Raw genomic sequence first — 17256 nt, forward strand, 5'->3', positions numbered from 1 at the left:
CTAAAAGTAGTAGTAGATCACCAGTCAGATCCTTCAGATATCAGACTCCTCTCCTGTAGAACCAGCTCCTAGTTTGGGTTCAGACGGCCTGGACTGCTGGGGGACTTCCCATGAGGCACATCTTGCTTTCTCTTCTTCTCTGTCTGTACTATTCATATCCCATTAATCCAGTTTACAAACTCTGCTTCTTGTCTCTCCTGTAATTTAGTTCTTTCTTGTCTCTCTCCTCTCGTCGGTATCTGTGACTTTGGGACCTCCCCTGACACCATAGCCCTGTTCAACACTTCCCTGTGGCCCTCTCTCTTTCTCTCTCTCAATCTAACCGGCTGAGGCAGATTCCGAAGCTGCCCACAGTGTGTTTCCTCAAAACTGTCATCAAGTACTTGTTTATGAAAGTGTCCTGAAATAAGTTCCGTTATGATTAGCTAATATTAATAATATAGACACATAGTCCTGTAACATCGAACATAACACCAAGCAGTGTATGGACAACATTTGCCAAAAAGTAGAGAATTAAAAATGTCTTCTGTGCAGTGTATGCTATGCTATAAACCAATAAGAAGGAATAAAGACGGTTAAACTGCTTTGATATGTAATATTTTTACAAACATTTTTAAAACTTGAATCAACATATACAATTTATGTCCTTGTGTCCACAAGTGTTAACAGAAAAAAAAGTGGACTCCACGAGAAACATTAAATGATTTTCACATATATTAGCAATACAACATGATAATATGATGAAATTCACATGCCCTCATCAGAATCCTCGCGGGAGCTAAATATTTACGGACTTTCTCTGAACTCTGACTCAGTATTGGTATGGAGCGCAGAATTTAGTTTTTACAGAATGTGGTTGATACAAATGGTTTATTTTTGGCTTAATTTTGACACACGATTTCTTTAATGACTGTTGGAATGTATTTCAAACATGCCAGGTTGTTTTGGCCTCCAGGGTGTTAAATCAAGGTAAAATACTCACCTTGCACTTAAATGGCTTGACAGGTAGGTGGACGATCATGTGCGTCTTGAGGGTCTGTTTCTGGATGAAGCTTTTGAAGCAGACGTGACACTGGAAGGGTCGGACGCTGTTGTGGATGAGCATGTGCCTCTTCAGGTTGGCAGACAGGGTGAACTCTCGTGAACACACGTCACACTTGTGGCCTTTCATTCCCTGCAGAGTCCAAACAGAAGGAAAGTGTTAGTTATTCATTCCGATATAACGGCGAGCATCGCAGGTTTTTTTTCATTTGCCACATTGTTTGGTAAAAGTGTGAGAGAAGTGAAATAACTGCCTCATTCACAGGTTATCAAACAGTGAGGGGAGGTGTGAGAGACTGCAGGAAAACACTGTGTGAGGTTCATGCAGGTCTGAAAATAATTATAGATAGTTTAAAACAACTTGAGATTAGTTTTTATGATTTGGCTGCCTCTGTCCTGATAAACAACATGGTCAGTAGTTGCAACACCTCATGGAGGTCACTGCTGACACCTGCAGTTACTCGCACGCACGCACGCACACACACACACACACACACACACACACAGAGTCATAACTCAGTCACATCTGAACACACAGACGTGACACATATTTTCAGATTCAGTGGAAATTACCTTTTTCAATTAATTTGATCGTCTTTGATATTACTGATACTATTAAAAGTCCATAAATATCTTCTTCTAGCTACTAATTGCAGAAATATCTGTCTGACTGTAAGTGGAGCACGTATCTCAAAAAACAATCACTTCATCGGCTTCACGCGTGGCATGTGTATTGTTAAGGGCCTAAGGAAGTGCAGTGTTGAGTTTGATGGGATTTGGACACGTTATACCTTGTCGATCACGACATTGGCACATTCACGACAAGGGGCGGCCACTGTTTCTCCAGTTTGGATTTCTGCATACTGAGTTGAGCTTCACTTAACTTTGAATAAACAGGTGAACAGCTCTTTGTGCAGCTGCGGTGATGCAGCTTCAGTGTTCTGTGGCCAGAGTCCAGCAGCAGGGATTTACTTGCTGCAGGTCACTTTTACATTCCTACCATGTTAAGAATGGGCACTGCACTAGTGCTTAGAAATCATTGAAAACAACTAGTACATTTGACCAATTATGAAAGTAATGCACTAACATTAATCTGTACATCCATTGGTGTGTTGCAAACTGAAAATGCTAGCAGATTCGTTTGTCTGGGGTGGCTGTAAAACTTGTGCCCATAAAAACTACTGACTAAATTTATGCTGTTGTAACTTAACATCTTATTTCTCCCAGAAAACATCATAGGTGGTATAATCTTCCTGCTGAACATGCAGCCCAAAGAGGAGGTTTACAACTTTACTCTCATGGACAGAACAGCTTTGGGGTTTTACCTGTCATGGAAATATTTAAAAAAAAAATTCTGGGCTGTCAGCAGCACTGTTGTTAAACATTTTAACCTAAAGATCCTTTCATCTCGTCTGTGAGATGTCCATTTCTTTGACCATGAATCCAAGGCAGCCATTTTAGGTTTAGCAAAAGGAGGTGACTGTAGTGCAACGGCAAAAGGCCTCTGTATCCAACCTTATACTGCTCCCATAATATTCTCAGCCACATGCAACAGTACATGTATAAACACTGAGAAGCAGGTCAGAGGCACAGACAACTCGAAACATCTAAGGTTGCTCATCTAAATGAATCTGCATCACAAACACTGCGCTCTGCAGCCAGTGTCTGCAGACAAAAATGTGCCTGGATTCTGGAAAATTGAGAGGAACAGATATGTATCACAGGTGGTGGGTTGAGAAACAGCGTCTGTATAAGCAGACAAATTCGGTGTCAGTCCACCTACTGTCTGCACAACAAATGGATGTTGTTGCTGTTGTCCACCAGGGGGAGCAGTGGATAGACAGCAGGCTCAAATACAAGCCACAACAGAAAACTCCATTTAGAATATGGACTCATTCAAATTTAGGTAAATCCTTACAAATTCAATCATTTGTTTCATCAGATTTTTCCCTCCCAACACGCATGTGTGTGTTTTTGTGTGTGAGTAACTACATTCATGTGTGTGTAGAAGCGACAGCAGAAACTGAGCGATTACAGCTCATTCAGACAAGGATTACAAAAGATACGTACATGTGAATGCCTTGTGAAAATGTATGGACATTTTAAGTGAAAAAGATTTTGTTTTTCAGCTCACAGTCGGATTAAGACATTTTTGCAGGATCTTCCACCCGATCAGTTCTGTTTTGTTAACATGAACAAACGTCTTTTCAAAGCTAGAAACTCTATTCTCTTGATGATGTTCCCAGGAGACACATCCTGCAGCTTTTCTGGTGAATAGTGAATGGGTGATTAACTGTGCTCACTGTGAAGTCAAAAACATCTTTCCTGATCTAGACCTGGTAGAACTACAAAGTGAGGGTAATCAGAACTTGTCACAAAGTCTGTTCTTAGTATGTTGCTGATTAAATGGTGTTCGTATCATTTCAATTTAATCTATTAACATTTTTAGACTGGGGGATTGATTAGTCTATGCTATAATGGGAGATTTCGCACTGTGGCTTAAAAAATGTGTTAGGCCCTGTCCAGACCTGGTATTAACATCCGTCCTGAGTGATCCGATCAAAAGTGCTAAGCGTTAAGTTCTTTTGTTCACACCTGGCATCAAAATGTGTCCTGAATATGTCTCCTGTGAACATTTGCGGTCAGATCGTTTTTCCTGCTTCATATGCAAATAAACACATACATCATTTGTGTTCGTGAAGACCAAACAGTGTTACCTAGTCTGAGTTTACTGATGTCACAGTGTTTGTGTGTGTGTTGGTGTCTGTGTGTGGCCACCTCTGAATGTGGTCTGATTGATCAGACCTCAAGACACATTAAGGATATATTCAGACCTGCACTTACTACTTGTGATCCAATCACTCAGGACATAGTTTAATACCAGGTCTAAACAGGGTCTTAGTCACCACAAAAATCTGACATACAGACAAAAGGACGCAGGAAGTAGGATGGACGCCTGCCTGGATAAGTGCTCTTACCTGTCTACTTCACCCAGATCTCAGTGGGTAAAGGAGATGAACTGAGGTGAGACCTGTGGTAATCCAATAGTGCCTCTTTATCATGTGTCTGTTTGCATTCGTTCTCAACTATTGTTTTCTTTTTACATGACAAGAAAACATATTATATTTGAATTCATGGCCTGTGTGTAACAGTCAGGGTGTCTGGGTGGGAGCAGTAGTGTCCGGTGTTAGTACCTTATGAGTGAGTGAGTGCTGACGAAGGTGGTGGAGTTGAACAAACTCCAGGCCGCACTGGGAGCAGGTGTAAGGCCTTGGGCTCTGGTGCTTCAGGAGATGGTTCTGGAGCTGGCTACGGTACGCAAACGACTTGTTGCACTCTGTGCACTGGAAGGTGTGGGGGCCCTGGTGGCTTGTCTGGTGGCGCTTGAGGTGGGCGTAGGTTGGGAACTCCATGCCGCACTGTGAGCACACGTGGCAGCGACCCCGCTCATGCTTCACCTCGTGTGCTCGCAATTCGCTGGGATAGGCGAAGCCACGTCGGCAGAAGCGGCAGCTGTAGGGCTTGACGTCGGTGTGCTGGAGCATGTGTCGCTTCAGGTGGCTGGTTTGAGTGAAGCCTTTCTTGCAGACGGTGCACTTGTGGGGCCGCGTACCTTGGTGGGTTAGCAGGTGGGTTTGGAGGTGACTGGGCTGCTTGAACAGCTTCCCACAGTGAGGACAGGCGTGTGGTTTGATGCCATTGTGGCCCAGGATGTGTGTGACCAAGTTGTATTTGGAGGTGTACGATTTATCACACATGCGGCACTTCCAACGCTTCAGACCGTCTCCCACATCTACGCAATAAGATTCGTCAATCTGGATGTTGATATCGAGCCGGTCTACTCGGCGACCGCCGTGCCGACGAGGCGGCTGTGGTTGTGGAGGCTGCTGGTGCTGCGCTCCTCCAGTCCCATCTGTCCACATCATGCTCTGGCCGCTTTCTTCGTATTCACCCCCCATTCCCATTTCTCCCGAATCATAGCTGCCCACTTCACTGGTCTGGAAGTAGCTGCTGATGGCTTCATCCTGCTGTGTGGGCTTCATCATGTTGTTCCCCTGGTGTTCCACTTCTTCCTCATCCTCTCGCCCAACTCGACCGTGGCCCACCATAGGACGCTGGGCCTGCAGTCCTCTGTGGCCCTGCTCCCCTCCTCTGTGGCCCTGCTCCCCTCCTCTGTGGCCCTGCTCCCCTCCTCTGTGGCCCTGCTCCCCTCCTCTATGGCCAACCTGTGAGGGCGGAGGGTGAACGTGTGCGTTGGCTGGCGGCTGGTTTGTTACCTCCCGCTCACACTCTGCACAGCTCTTGTTGGTGCCTCTAAGGGTCGCTGGATCGACTTGTACTAAACCACCTCTGGGAGCCATGTTGTTAAGAATGTGGACACAGGACGACAATCCAGAGTTCACCCCTTCCCCCTTCACGTGGGACGAGGACACGTCACCGGCCTGAAGGCTGTGGCGATCGGGGCCAACCATTTTCACGTCTGGATGTTGGGGCGGCCCCTGATGCCACCTCCTCTGACTACAGCTGGGTTGCATCTGACCGTCTTCTCCCAAGTTGTCTCCTAAGTAATCTCCGTTGGCTCCGATAAGCTGGTCTGCGTACTCGTAGTCGACTCCGTCTACTGGGGGTGCGGGGGACTCTTTGGGTTCGCCGGTATAGAAGCCGTTGGGTGCAATTGTAGCTCCAAACACTTCATTCTGGGAGATGAGACCTAGCACGGCGGCCTGGGCCAAGGACAGCACAACTACTGGATCTGTCTGTGTGCCTATGTCCACCAGCCTGGCCATCACCTTGGGCTCACATCTACCCAGGCGCCGGCTCGCCTCCTCCTGGAAGAGACACACATGAGGAGGGTCAAGGCATCAGCACAGCAAGGAAGCAATTCACAAATACACATGTGACTACAAACTGAGTTTGTCATTACTCATTTTCTGAGCCAATTTCGGAGGTCTATCTCACGAACAGCAGCAATTAGGACTCTACACCACATATATTGCCGTTAATAACTTAATCAGGTGGTTTCCATTTGAAATTGTTATAATGGCAAAAAAGCCATGATGATAATTTGACCACAGTCAAACTACAGCACGCCAAAGGTGATCCAATATGAACAAAAAAAGTGTAGAGGCTCATCATCCAATCTGTGTTTCTTTGAGCTGGTTGTCAAGAGAGCGGGAGAAGGAGAGAGAAACAGGTGTTGGTTTCATAGAGCTGAGTGTTGCATCACTAAGAAGGAAACACAAAAAAACAGAGATGAACCTGAGATTCCCAAAAAACGTGTTCTGGTACAAGAGGTCAACGTGAAACACGACTGTCCACACGCAAACTTTTATATCCAGTGACAGAAACACAGTAACCATGAGAGACACCATCCTGATTCAGCTCTCCATGTAAGGCTAGTGTGTGTGTGTGTGTGTGTGTGTGTGTGTGTGTGTGTGTGTGTGTGTGTGTGTGTGTGTGTGTGTGTGTGTGGCAGGGGATTAGATGGCTAACTGATCTACACACAAACATTCGTTCAAGTAAGAAAGGAGGAAAAGGAGAGAAAGAGGAAAAAAAACTGAGCAAGATTATGAAATGAAAAAATGGAAAAGCAGGAGAGGAAACAAACAGAGGAGAGCGGGGAGAGAACAGAGGGGGAGAAGAGGAAAAAGCAGTTACAGAAAGAAGGAGGGTGAGAGAGAGAGAGAGAGAGAGAGAGAGAGAGAGAGAGAGAGAGAGAGAGAGAGAGAGAGAGAGAGAGCTTAGACCAGGCAGGAGTCTGGTGGAGGGGAGGGGGAGAGGGGAAATGAAAAAAGAGAAAACGAAAAAGGTAAAGGAAGAACGAAGGAGAGATAAGGAGAAGAAGGGGGAGGGGAGACAGGAGGGAAGGAGGGAGGCTGAGAGAGAAAGGGAGTGAGGGGAGAGTGAAAGAGTGAGAGGGTGAGTGTGAGGCAGCAAGAGCAAGAGGAAGAAAGAGAAAGATATGTTGAGACAGAGAGGAAGGGAGAGAGACAGAGACTGAGAGAGAGAGAGAGAGAGAGAGAGAGAGAGGGAGAGAGAGAGACAGAGAGAGGGAGGGAGGGAGAGAGAGAGAGAGAGAGAGAGAGAGAGAGAGAGAGGCAGTGAGAGAGAGAGAGAGAGAGGGAGAGAGAGAGAGAGAGAGAGAGAGAGAGGGAGAGGGAGGGAGGGAGGAGGGAGGAGGGGGAGAGAGACAGAGAGAGAGAGAGACAGAGAGAGAGAGAGAGAGGGAGGAGAGAGAGACAGAGAGGGAGAGAGGGAGGGAGGGAGGAGAGAGAGAGAGAGAGAGAGAGAGAGAGAGAGAGAGAGAGAGAGAGAGAGAGAGAGAGAGAGAGAGAGAGGCAGTGAGACACCAAGAGACAGAAGCAGAAAGAAAATGACAAAATGAAAGCCAGACAGAATGAAAGAATGAAAAAAATGTGAAGTAAATACATGAGGGAGGAAAATGAGGAAAAAGGTAGAGTTTGCAAAAGCTCAGAGGAGGATGAATGGAGAAGGCGCTAATGAGACAATTCTTCATTTGTGAGAGATTAGAAAAATCAGCAAACGGCAACTTTAAAAACTAAAAACCCCCAAAGGAAAATAAGAATCTCTATCAGTAGCTTTCCTTACCTGACTTTCAGCCTCAATGTGATCAAACCCATGTTGCCCACCACCTCAGTGAACTACGGCTTAACATGCTACGAGTGAGAGCTAATGAACTCACCACGCTCCTCCTGTTGTGGGGTTTCAGGTGCTTCAAGGATCTCATTCTTCGGCGTGAGTGTTGAGTGAGCGAGCGGGCAACGTTCGCCTCCTACTTATACGTGAGGGACGAGGGGAGGCGGGGCTTACACTGCCCACCCTCCCTCTCTTCTATTTCACCACAGTTTTCAGGAGTGAATCTGGTCACACCAACGCAAATACAGACCAAACACAAACAAACAAACAAAATAGTCTCCCAACATACAAAGATGTGGTGAGCAGGTTTAAGCGGATATATGTCTCCTTGATAGTCTGGTGATAAATGGGTGAAGTCACCTCAAGTCACAAGACACACAACAAAAAATAAAATCGACATCATCTCAGTGTGAAATGATGAACCCTCCGGGGCTGCCTCCCGCCTCACTCACCCACATTTCCTCCATCTTTGTCTGTCAATCTTTGTCTTTGTTTCTGCCAATCCCTGCCTGTCTCTCACCCTTTATCTGTTTATTCCTTCAGCTCCATCTCTTGCAGAGTCCTTTTTTTCCTGTCTTTCATCTCTCCCTCCCTCTCTCCATTTCTTCTCTCCCTCTGCCTTTGAATCTCTTGCTCCTCTCATTTATCAAGTAACGTTTATGAGTAGAGAAGAAGTATTGGAGAGATTGTTTCGTGCTCTGACTCGGATGCAAGTGCAAAGAAAGAAGAGAAAGGGAGAGAGAGACAGAGGTAGAGAAAGAGAGAGAGAGAGAGAGGCAAAGAGAGAGCGAGTGATAGAGAGATGGAAGGTGACTGACAAGGAGATGAGCGAATGGAGGAGAGAGAGCGAATGGAGAGAGAGAGAGAGAGAGAGAGAGAGAGAGAGAGAGAGAGAGAGAGAAGGGATTGGAAGGAAAGAATACTGGAGGAAAGGAGAGGGGAGGGGGTGCAGGGGAGAGGAGAGGAGAGGAGAGTCAGAAAAAGAGAGAGAGAGAAAGAGACTGAGGGGGATGGGGAGAGTGGAGCAGAATGCGGTAAAAGAAGGAGAAGAAATGGAAGATGGATGAAGGGAAGAATAAGAGTTACGGGAGAGAATAAACGTATCGTACGACTCGTAATGATGCACCGTGGATCCCTCACACACAAACACACACACAGGGCCACAGATTTACGTCCTCGGAAACATCAAGGTTCAAGTGTGAAGAACTTTCATCTCTTTTCAAGTCGTCTTGTGACCAGAGTACCACCAGTGAAATTAGGGATGCGTGGAGAGATGAGATAGTCGTGGAGCTGTGAGACGGTGCCAGTGGTGGCATGAGAGTCCAGAAAGGTCACACACGTCCTGCCAATTATGAAACTGAGACAACACAAAGGCTGCAAATCAACAACAGAAGGAAAGTAGAACAGTCAAATAACTACGTAAACCTACATATGAAAATATTAGAGTCTGACTGATATTGATTTTTAAAAAAGATAAATACACATTTTTCGTGCATTGTTTATTCTTTAAATTGTACGTTTTGGCAAACATAAATTTTTTATCGATTTATACGATCATTTGGCTCTAGAAACGTAAAAAACACTATAAAATTGAAATATACACTTAACATGTTGTCTTGTATGTATTTTTGACAAACAATTTGGAAATGTGTGGATTGATGCTCTGCTCAGGTTTATAAAATTTCATTAAAGAATTCAGGGTATTGTCGAATTCAAAAAGTTAATATAACAGTTTAATAAAAAACCCTCATTAGTGTCAGAAGACTAAAGCAAGACGGCATATTTTGAAGCTTCAGCAAGTGAATAAAAAAACAATTACAATTGTTGCTGATTCATTTTCTGCAACCAATTATTTAACCCAACAGCTCTAAAATAATGACAAACTTATTTTCCTCTAACTTCCAAAGACGGTGAGATTCTTGTGAATGGACGGCTGATTGTAATTGAAGATGCTGATGTGCATTATTAAAGAGTGTGTGAGTCAATGCATGGTATGCTGAAGGTGTGTTCTCTCTACACTGTGCTGTACGGCCACAACATTCATTTCCATGACGTTACTCATCCTCCCTTTCAATCAATCACGGGTCCTCCCATGTCACAGAGCACAGCTGCAGTAATATCAGGCTGTGCTCTCCTCTGTCTTTAATAGAAGCGTAAAGACACTGGCAGCCCTGTGTTTTACTGCGGGCTAGCCAGATAGCATTTTAAGAAAAATGAAAATGAAACGACTGAAACTTATCACTCCAAAGAAAACAAGGAATTAATCTAAAGAAAATCTGAAGAAGGTAATGAGGAGAATGGATGAGAGAGAAAAAAGTATATGGACACAAGACAGCTTGAAACTAAAAATATAAAAAAACTTTTGGTTCTGGATCTGGACAAAATAAGATATTTGCAGACAATGGAATAAGACATCTGATTAGTTGGCAGTAGAGTGTGGCTCTGGCTGCACTTTTCTGCCGAACTCAACACTCAATCCCAACAGGCATAGTGTGTTTTGTGCCTGAAACCAACCTGAGCACCATTTCACCAAATAGGGGCAGCATTAAAAAGTATATAGCCCAGCCAACGTGACTTAACCCAAACCGAACATGAAAATCCTTTCAAAATGTTTGCCCCGATTGGCATGGGTCCAGTATCCACACTCTAGTCGGTGGACTTCTAAAACAATGCATGGATAACATAATAGATTTAGTCAAATATTTTAGGGAACATTTTTCTTTGTGTTTCTCAGTTTTGTGTGAGATCACATATTCAGAAATACTGAAGAGCCGAGATGTGACAGGCAGGGGTTGTCCTGTCTCCACTTTCAGAGACACTGATTTCTAAATTTCCATAAAAAAATATGAACTCTTCACAAATAGTTGATGCTCTTTGGGGTTATGCTATACAGCCCACATCAATCATAACTCAGCCAACCACAAAACACCACAAGATGTTTGCACTGCATAGCCTTTAAAATTCAAAGTGGCAATCATGAAGATAACAGCTCTGGGAGATATGGAGACACCTGTGGCAACTTCACACCCTTGGAGGTGAACAGCCTGTCACCTGTAGCTCTTCATCTAACTGCTAACTGCTGCTGCTCCTGACTGGACTGTTATTATCTTCAACATTTCAGACCTCCATCCGAAAACGCAGAAAATACCAAAAATGAACAAACATTTACAAAAACACTTTCATAGATGCATTTTTGATTAACCATAGTATATAGTATTGGTATCTGTTTACTCGCCAACGACACAATTTCCTGCGACTATTTTACGGTGAAAGTCGACCCAAACAGTAACTTTTACAAAGTTTGTATCTGATGCAAAACACACTGTAACTACTGCAACCCTCTGTTCCAGCTGTGCACACAACAACAAACTTCTCTCTGTCATAGTAACAGTTCCCGAGAGATACAGTCAAATGGGAGCAGGAAGTGAAATACGACCAAAGACATGTTCTGATAGCAGGTGTAAACTGCAGCTGGATGCAGACTCGCTCTAGATGTAAGTGGATAAAAAGCACTGAGGACAATGTCAGAGCCTGACATGGTTCAAACAGACCAGGTTGCCTTTGACCTGTGAAAACTACCAGTGATGAACAATGTGGTACAGGAGTATTTTATGTCAGGCATGATATAGCGCCATTGTGGGTCAAGTCAACAGAAAACAAAAAATCGAGAATTGTGAAAGTTGCTCAATTCATTTATAAAGCGACAATGACAAATATTTATTGGTTCCAGCTTCTTCACTGTGATGATTTCAAATTCAGTTGCATTACAGGGTTCCCAATGTGTGTCCCCATTCTGTGTATTCCCAATCTCAAAAGAAATGCAGACAATATCCTCAATGTTATTTAACACAGAAACACAGGACTCTCACAGATTCGGTAGGGATCAGTTTATGATACTCCCAGCAGTTCTAATTGTTGACTTAATTTCTAAGAGATAATAATCTGTACTTTGGCCTGGTGGATCAAACTCCAATACCCATGATCCTCAGTCACTGTCACTCAAAAGTACGAAGCCATACATTGTGAATTAAAACGCAGGTCCAAATTCAAGATAGTCGTCGTAGTTAGTGGCAGTCAAATTATATTTTTATGTAGTCTGGCTTCAGCTTTTTTATAAATTAACATTCTAACACTGTTCATCTTTTCTACTCACAATTTAACTGAAGGATTTTCATATACTAATCCAAGCCGTAAAGATGCTCCAGCTGTAAACCATATTCGATTTTCTCTTTAGAAAATAAATGGCACGTTTGCATCCTTGATCACGAGCACCTAAAACAGCGCTACTTTATAATTCCACAACTCAATTATACTGAAATATTGCCAAATCTTATCCATGCCAAGCACCAATGCTTGCATTTAACTTCCAGTAAATCTTCAACCAGCGACCAAACGCTTCCAGCTGTGCAGAGGGAACAGTGGTGTTCATGAGGCCATGCTGTCAGTGAACCTGAGAGGTGAGGCGGTCACATGGTTCATCTAGTTTACATTTCCCTGAGGATGGCGACTGCCATTCGTGGTCGTTTTGTGGCCAAGCAAGTTAGCCACTTGTTGAATATAAACAAACAGGCGACCGCCATGTTGGAATAAAGACTGCTAGCTTGGGGGCAGATTTTTAAAGGATGCCGGTGATTATGATTTGGGTTAACGAGAATAATATAGGCCAGTAAACGGCTGCGGAGATGGATGTGTTAAATGAGAAACAAATATGAAATCATGGAGACAGAAAAAGGGTTTTGTTCATGGTGCAGCTTTAGTTAAAAAAACTACCTCAAAAATGTTTGTTTTTTCTCGTTGAAAAAAAAAACAGTTTTTAAATAAAGTTTGTATCATAAATGTCAAGGGGGAGTTTGGTAAACAACAGGATAGAGAGAACATGGAGGAAAGACAGAGAGAAAGGAAACTGCAGAGGACAAAATGGGGCGTAATAGAGGAAGCAGAGAGAGAGAGAGAGAGAGAGAGAGAGAGAGAGAGAGAGAGAGAGAGAGAGAGAGAACAGATGATTGGATGGAATGAAAGAGGGATTGAAAGGGGAAGGAGGGGAGGAGATAAAGAGAACAGGGAGGGGAGGGTGAGTGAGTGAGTGAGTGAGTGAGTGAGGGGAGGGGAGTGAGTGAGTGAGTGAGTGAGTGAGTATAAAATGGAGAGTAAAGAGAGAAAGAGAGAGAGAATGAGAGGCAGCAGTGGGGGAGGGGAGGATGTAAAGGGAGAGCAAGAGAAGCAGGAGAAAGAGAGAGAGACAGACGGAGGGAGAGAGAGAGAGAAAGAGAGAGATGGGGCAGAGAGCAACGTGAGAGCGAGAAAGAGAGAGGGAGGGAGGGGCAGTGTGCAACGTGAGAGAGGAAGAGAGAAAGAAAAAGAGAGAGGGAGGGAGGGAGGCAAAGAGAGAGAGGAAAGGGAGGGGTAAAGCATGATGGAAACCGAGAGCAAGACAGGAGAAAAAAGGGAGGGAGAGAGAGAGAGACAGACAGAAAAAGGGCGAGAGAGCGAGAGACAAGAAGGGAGGGAGGGAGGGAGAATGAAAAAGGGAGAGAGGAGGAAAGAGAAACAGAGAGAGGGGGAGGGGAAGAGAGCTAGAGCGAGAAAAACAGAAAGAGGTAGAAAAAATAGGGAGAAAAAGAAAGAGAGAACAGACCCTATCTCGCTCTATTTGGTGGGTTTCGCAAACATGGATGCAGCATAAGGAGTAGAAAAAGAAGAATGGTATTGTGGGTTTTTACAAGTCCTCACACACACAGACACACACACACAACCAGTAACATTACAATCAACTAGCATCAGCTCCATTCAGGTACATTGTGATGTGGTCACAGCCAAAGGCCCTCATCTTTTACTTTTCACATCTGCTGCGGCACTGAACAATACAGTACAACTGATATATTGGCCGACTTTATCTTATCACACATAGATTGATATCACTGTATTGCAGGGGCTGAGAAAGCTGCAACCCTCCATCAGCCCCTCCTCTCGTCCGTGTTCCCATGGATTCACTCAGTCACAACGCAGGCTACAGGTTGTAGTTCTGTTTAAGCTTATTTTTGTTTACATTTTGGCAAACTGGAATCATTAAATCATTAAAAGCCTGCCGATGCCAGCCATGCCAACTTAACAAAGTCATGCCATATTACGTGTCGCCCATAGATTGTATAAAGGGCCCTGCTGTAGGGCTGGGCGATATGGGAAAAAACCTTATCGCGATTATTTTCTTCACATCAGTCGATATTGATATTATCCCGATATAAATGAAATCACTATTTCTGTCATTTCTGCTTCAGATGGTAAAAAAAGATTAGTGGTATCACCTGCCTTTGTGGGAAAATGCTTTCGACACAGTTTGCAGTGCATGCTACTCTTCTTGTCGGACTTTAAATAACCAAAATGTCTCCACACTATCGAATTCCATGGACCCTTCTTTACAACAACGCCCTCGTCTTTTCAGCCCTGGTCTGTGTCTGTTAGGGTGTCTTCTTCAGTTACGCTGTCGCTCGAGTTTTCGTATATATTATATTTCGTCATTTTCTCTTTCATCTAGCTCCCACTCCTGACATACTGGTGTGCACGGCTGTAGTAGCCCAAACATTAGCAAGTGTGCTGTTTCTGCGCTCTGTGTTGTGTGCGTTAACCTAACCTGAGGTGGCTGTAACTCTATTCCAGCCATGATTGTTTCAGCACAGCCAATTATCATTGGCTGTCTGTCAATACATGGATGGAATCAGTTCTATCGACATTGTATCGACTGTGTCTTATATTTCTATCGAGGAAAAGTTATTTCACGATAATTATCTTTACCGTTTTATCGCCCAGCCCTACCCTGCTGTTTGTATTCATAGTGAGCAGGGGACAGGTGTATAAGCATGTCCAACAATGACTCGATATGAAGATGGATGACATGACAACTCCCAAAAGTGAAGCCCAAACATTGTGATCGCCCCCTGGTGTTTGGCTGCAACATGACTAATAAACTCCCTCCATGTTTGCTGATTGGACATGGGCTACATTAATAAGTCAATCTATACATCAAGCAAATATTTCCTAAAGATGGTTTCTGTCATTTTAGGAAGCTCTTAGCTGATTTTGATTTAAATGTTATTTTTTCTGATAAATTTGGTTTTAATATTTTATTGGATGCTATAGAAATGGGGTGGGATGTGTAAATCTAACTGGCGAGGTGGGCGTATCAGCAGGACCACAATACTGCAACTCCACTCCCAGATCACTAATGCGCGACTCTGGTCCCAAATGACATCACCAAGCAAGATGGCAGCGACTTAATCCAGGATGTTTTGACATAATGTTTATTCAGTGGGAGGAACTGTACGCACATAGTCCATCTTTCTAGTCATTCATGTCAAGTTTACATCACTGCCAATAGGAACAAGAAAATACCCATGATTAATACAGTCATTTGACCCGGGAAAAATGCCAATTGTACCATTTCACACTGAAGACAAAACCCAGATATTAAGGTAGATTTTTAGTTAATCAAAAGACAATGATCTGATTTTTTCCCACAACCAATCTATTAGTCGTGGGAAAAACATTGTCTGTAGATTAACAAAAAAAACCTGCCATAACCTAAATGGTTAATAGACATAAAACACCAGTATGTGCAGCATGTTCATTATTAGACCTGTGGCTGTGTGGAGTGATGGGGCACACACACACACACAAGAGAATACCATTTGCTCAAGTGACAGGTAAGAGCATCGTCTCAGAATGCCTGTCTGTGGAGAACTGCTTGACCCTCAGCCTGAGAGGATGTTTTGATGGCCAACCTTCATGGAATTTCTTCCAGTGCTGCCGAGGGAAAGAGGCAGGTAGCGCTGCATACAGCTCTACAATGAAGCAACGCAAAGTTAGAGATCTTTTATCATGAATGTGCAAAAAACTAATTGGTTCAACATGAACCTCTGGTGGGACAAATTAGAATATGGCAGGACGCCACAGAGAGCAGAGAGCACTGGTGTCAGACCACTGCTCAGTATCTGAATATAACCTAAGCTGGAGTATCATGGCTGAGAAAAAGTGCCCCAATACTTTGATAATTACTTTTAAGTAATCTGTATCAAAAACATCTAAGTTCATGCGACATGAGTAAAATGCTGCACACTAGAGAAATTGATTAATGATTAGCTGCAATATGTGCCCACGTTTTAAAATCAAGGTGATAGTTATACTCTCAGGAGGGAGACAGATAATATAAGAATTGGTATTTATGACACATTGATCATTTAATTCCTTCAAAGGTCACAGGAAGAGCAGGGGAATAGACAAGAGGAGCTGACTTCACAGGGTCAGAAACATTGTTCTAGATTATTGGTTTGGATGCAAGAGCACAACAAGGAAGACATGAAACTAGCAAAAGTCAGAACATGATCACCACTAAAAGTGACCACTCTGAAAGGTCAAAGGGTCATGACACGCCGTGCTGACCTCAGAGAACTATTACTACACACACAGACTGACCCAACCTCATGTCCTCTGTTGTACTGAGAACAAAAACTTATTTGAAGAAAGAACACGTCAGCAATAACTTTTCAGGCTAAATAGACAGCTAACCATTCAGAGCTCCAACTCTAAAACTCAAAGCTGCTGTTATGATCAGACTTTAGGCTGCAGTTCTAAGAAGAAGGCATGTTTCCTCAAAGTTGTATTTCTTTGTGATGTTGTTCTGTCATACTCACAATATTTCACACCAATAGTGGTGTGCTTAGCATTACATTTTTTGTGACTATTTCATAATAAAAGTCAACTTGTGTTTTGCCAGTGGAATGCTTTTTATGTGAAGCTGCAGCAACAGGACATTGTTCAGTTTGCATTGTTCTCAGAAACAAATGTCCATCATATGATAACATTTCTATGTCCAGCATTTATAAGCAGATCATTATTAACAATAGCATAACTTAACATATTGTTCTTTTCCAGGAATGTTGCCACAAATACCCATAATACAGCAAATATATTTAAATAATACTGCGATACTTTCAGCAGTGGGCCATAGGCTAAATCACCATTGTGTTACCTCATACAGTTATACATCATGACTCTCTGGCATTTTGACTTATGGCATATATTTAAAAGGTCCAGTATGTAAAATTTAGGTGAAAGTAATCTATTGGCAGAAATTAATATAAAATAATCCTAGTAATGTTTTCACTAGTGTGTTTCATCTAAATTGTACAAATTGTTGTTTTCTTTAACCTAGAATGGGCCTTGTACATTTAAATACTTTATATTTAAATGGGGAGCGGGTCCTGTCTAAGGAGGTCCTGTCTAACTAAACATCTTTTGAGTTTTTGTGACAACTGAAGGCTGCCACAGGTTCTCCTTCATGTTTGGAAGGGGAGGGTGAGGTGAGGGGTATTCAGCTGCAACATGCAACTTCACCACTAGATGTCACTAAATTCTACATACTGAACCTTTAAATGACCTATAGACATTTAAGTATATAAATATATGTATCTTTTTTTTTTTTTACAGAATTTGGATTTTGGTTACTCTTTTCCATTATTTAAAATAAGTAGAGAGCAACACATTTTAAGCAAGCTGTTAATTTTT

General features: G+C 43.2%; 1 protein-coding gene across 2 annotated transcripts in view; it reads right to left on the reverse strand.

The window, feature by feature from the left end:
* LOC118109295 (zinc finger protein 710) overlaps positions 1–17256 on the reverse strand; it is a 29946-nt gene that overhangs the window by 4584 nt on the left and 8106 nt on the right. Inside the window, exons 1-3 of one of the 2 annotated variants that reach the window (XM_035156309.2) lie at positions 7745–8469; positions 4236–5870; positions 983–1174 (exon numbers count right to left, since the gene is read on the reverse strand). In XM_035156309.2, the coding sequence (XP_035012200.1) occupies positions 983–1174; positions 4236–5870; positions 7745–7789 (1872 nt within the window). In that variant the 5' untranslated portion in view covers positions 7790–8469. Of the gene's footprint in view, positions 1–982; positions 1175–4235; positions 5871–7744; positions 8470–17256 lie in introns of those variants that run through there. The other variant, XM_035156318.2, reaches the window with a different exon arrangement.

The sequence above is a fragment of the Hippoglossus stenolepis genome, chromosome 1, assembly GCF_022539355.2.
Source record: "Hippoglossus stenolepis isolate QCI-W04-F060 chromosome 1, HSTE1.2, whole genome shotgun sequence".
In the NCBI taxonomy this organism is placed as follows: domain Eukaryota; kingdom Metazoa; phylum Chordata; class Actinopteri; order Pleuronectiformes; family Pleuronectidae; genus Hippoglossus; species Hippoglossus stenolepis.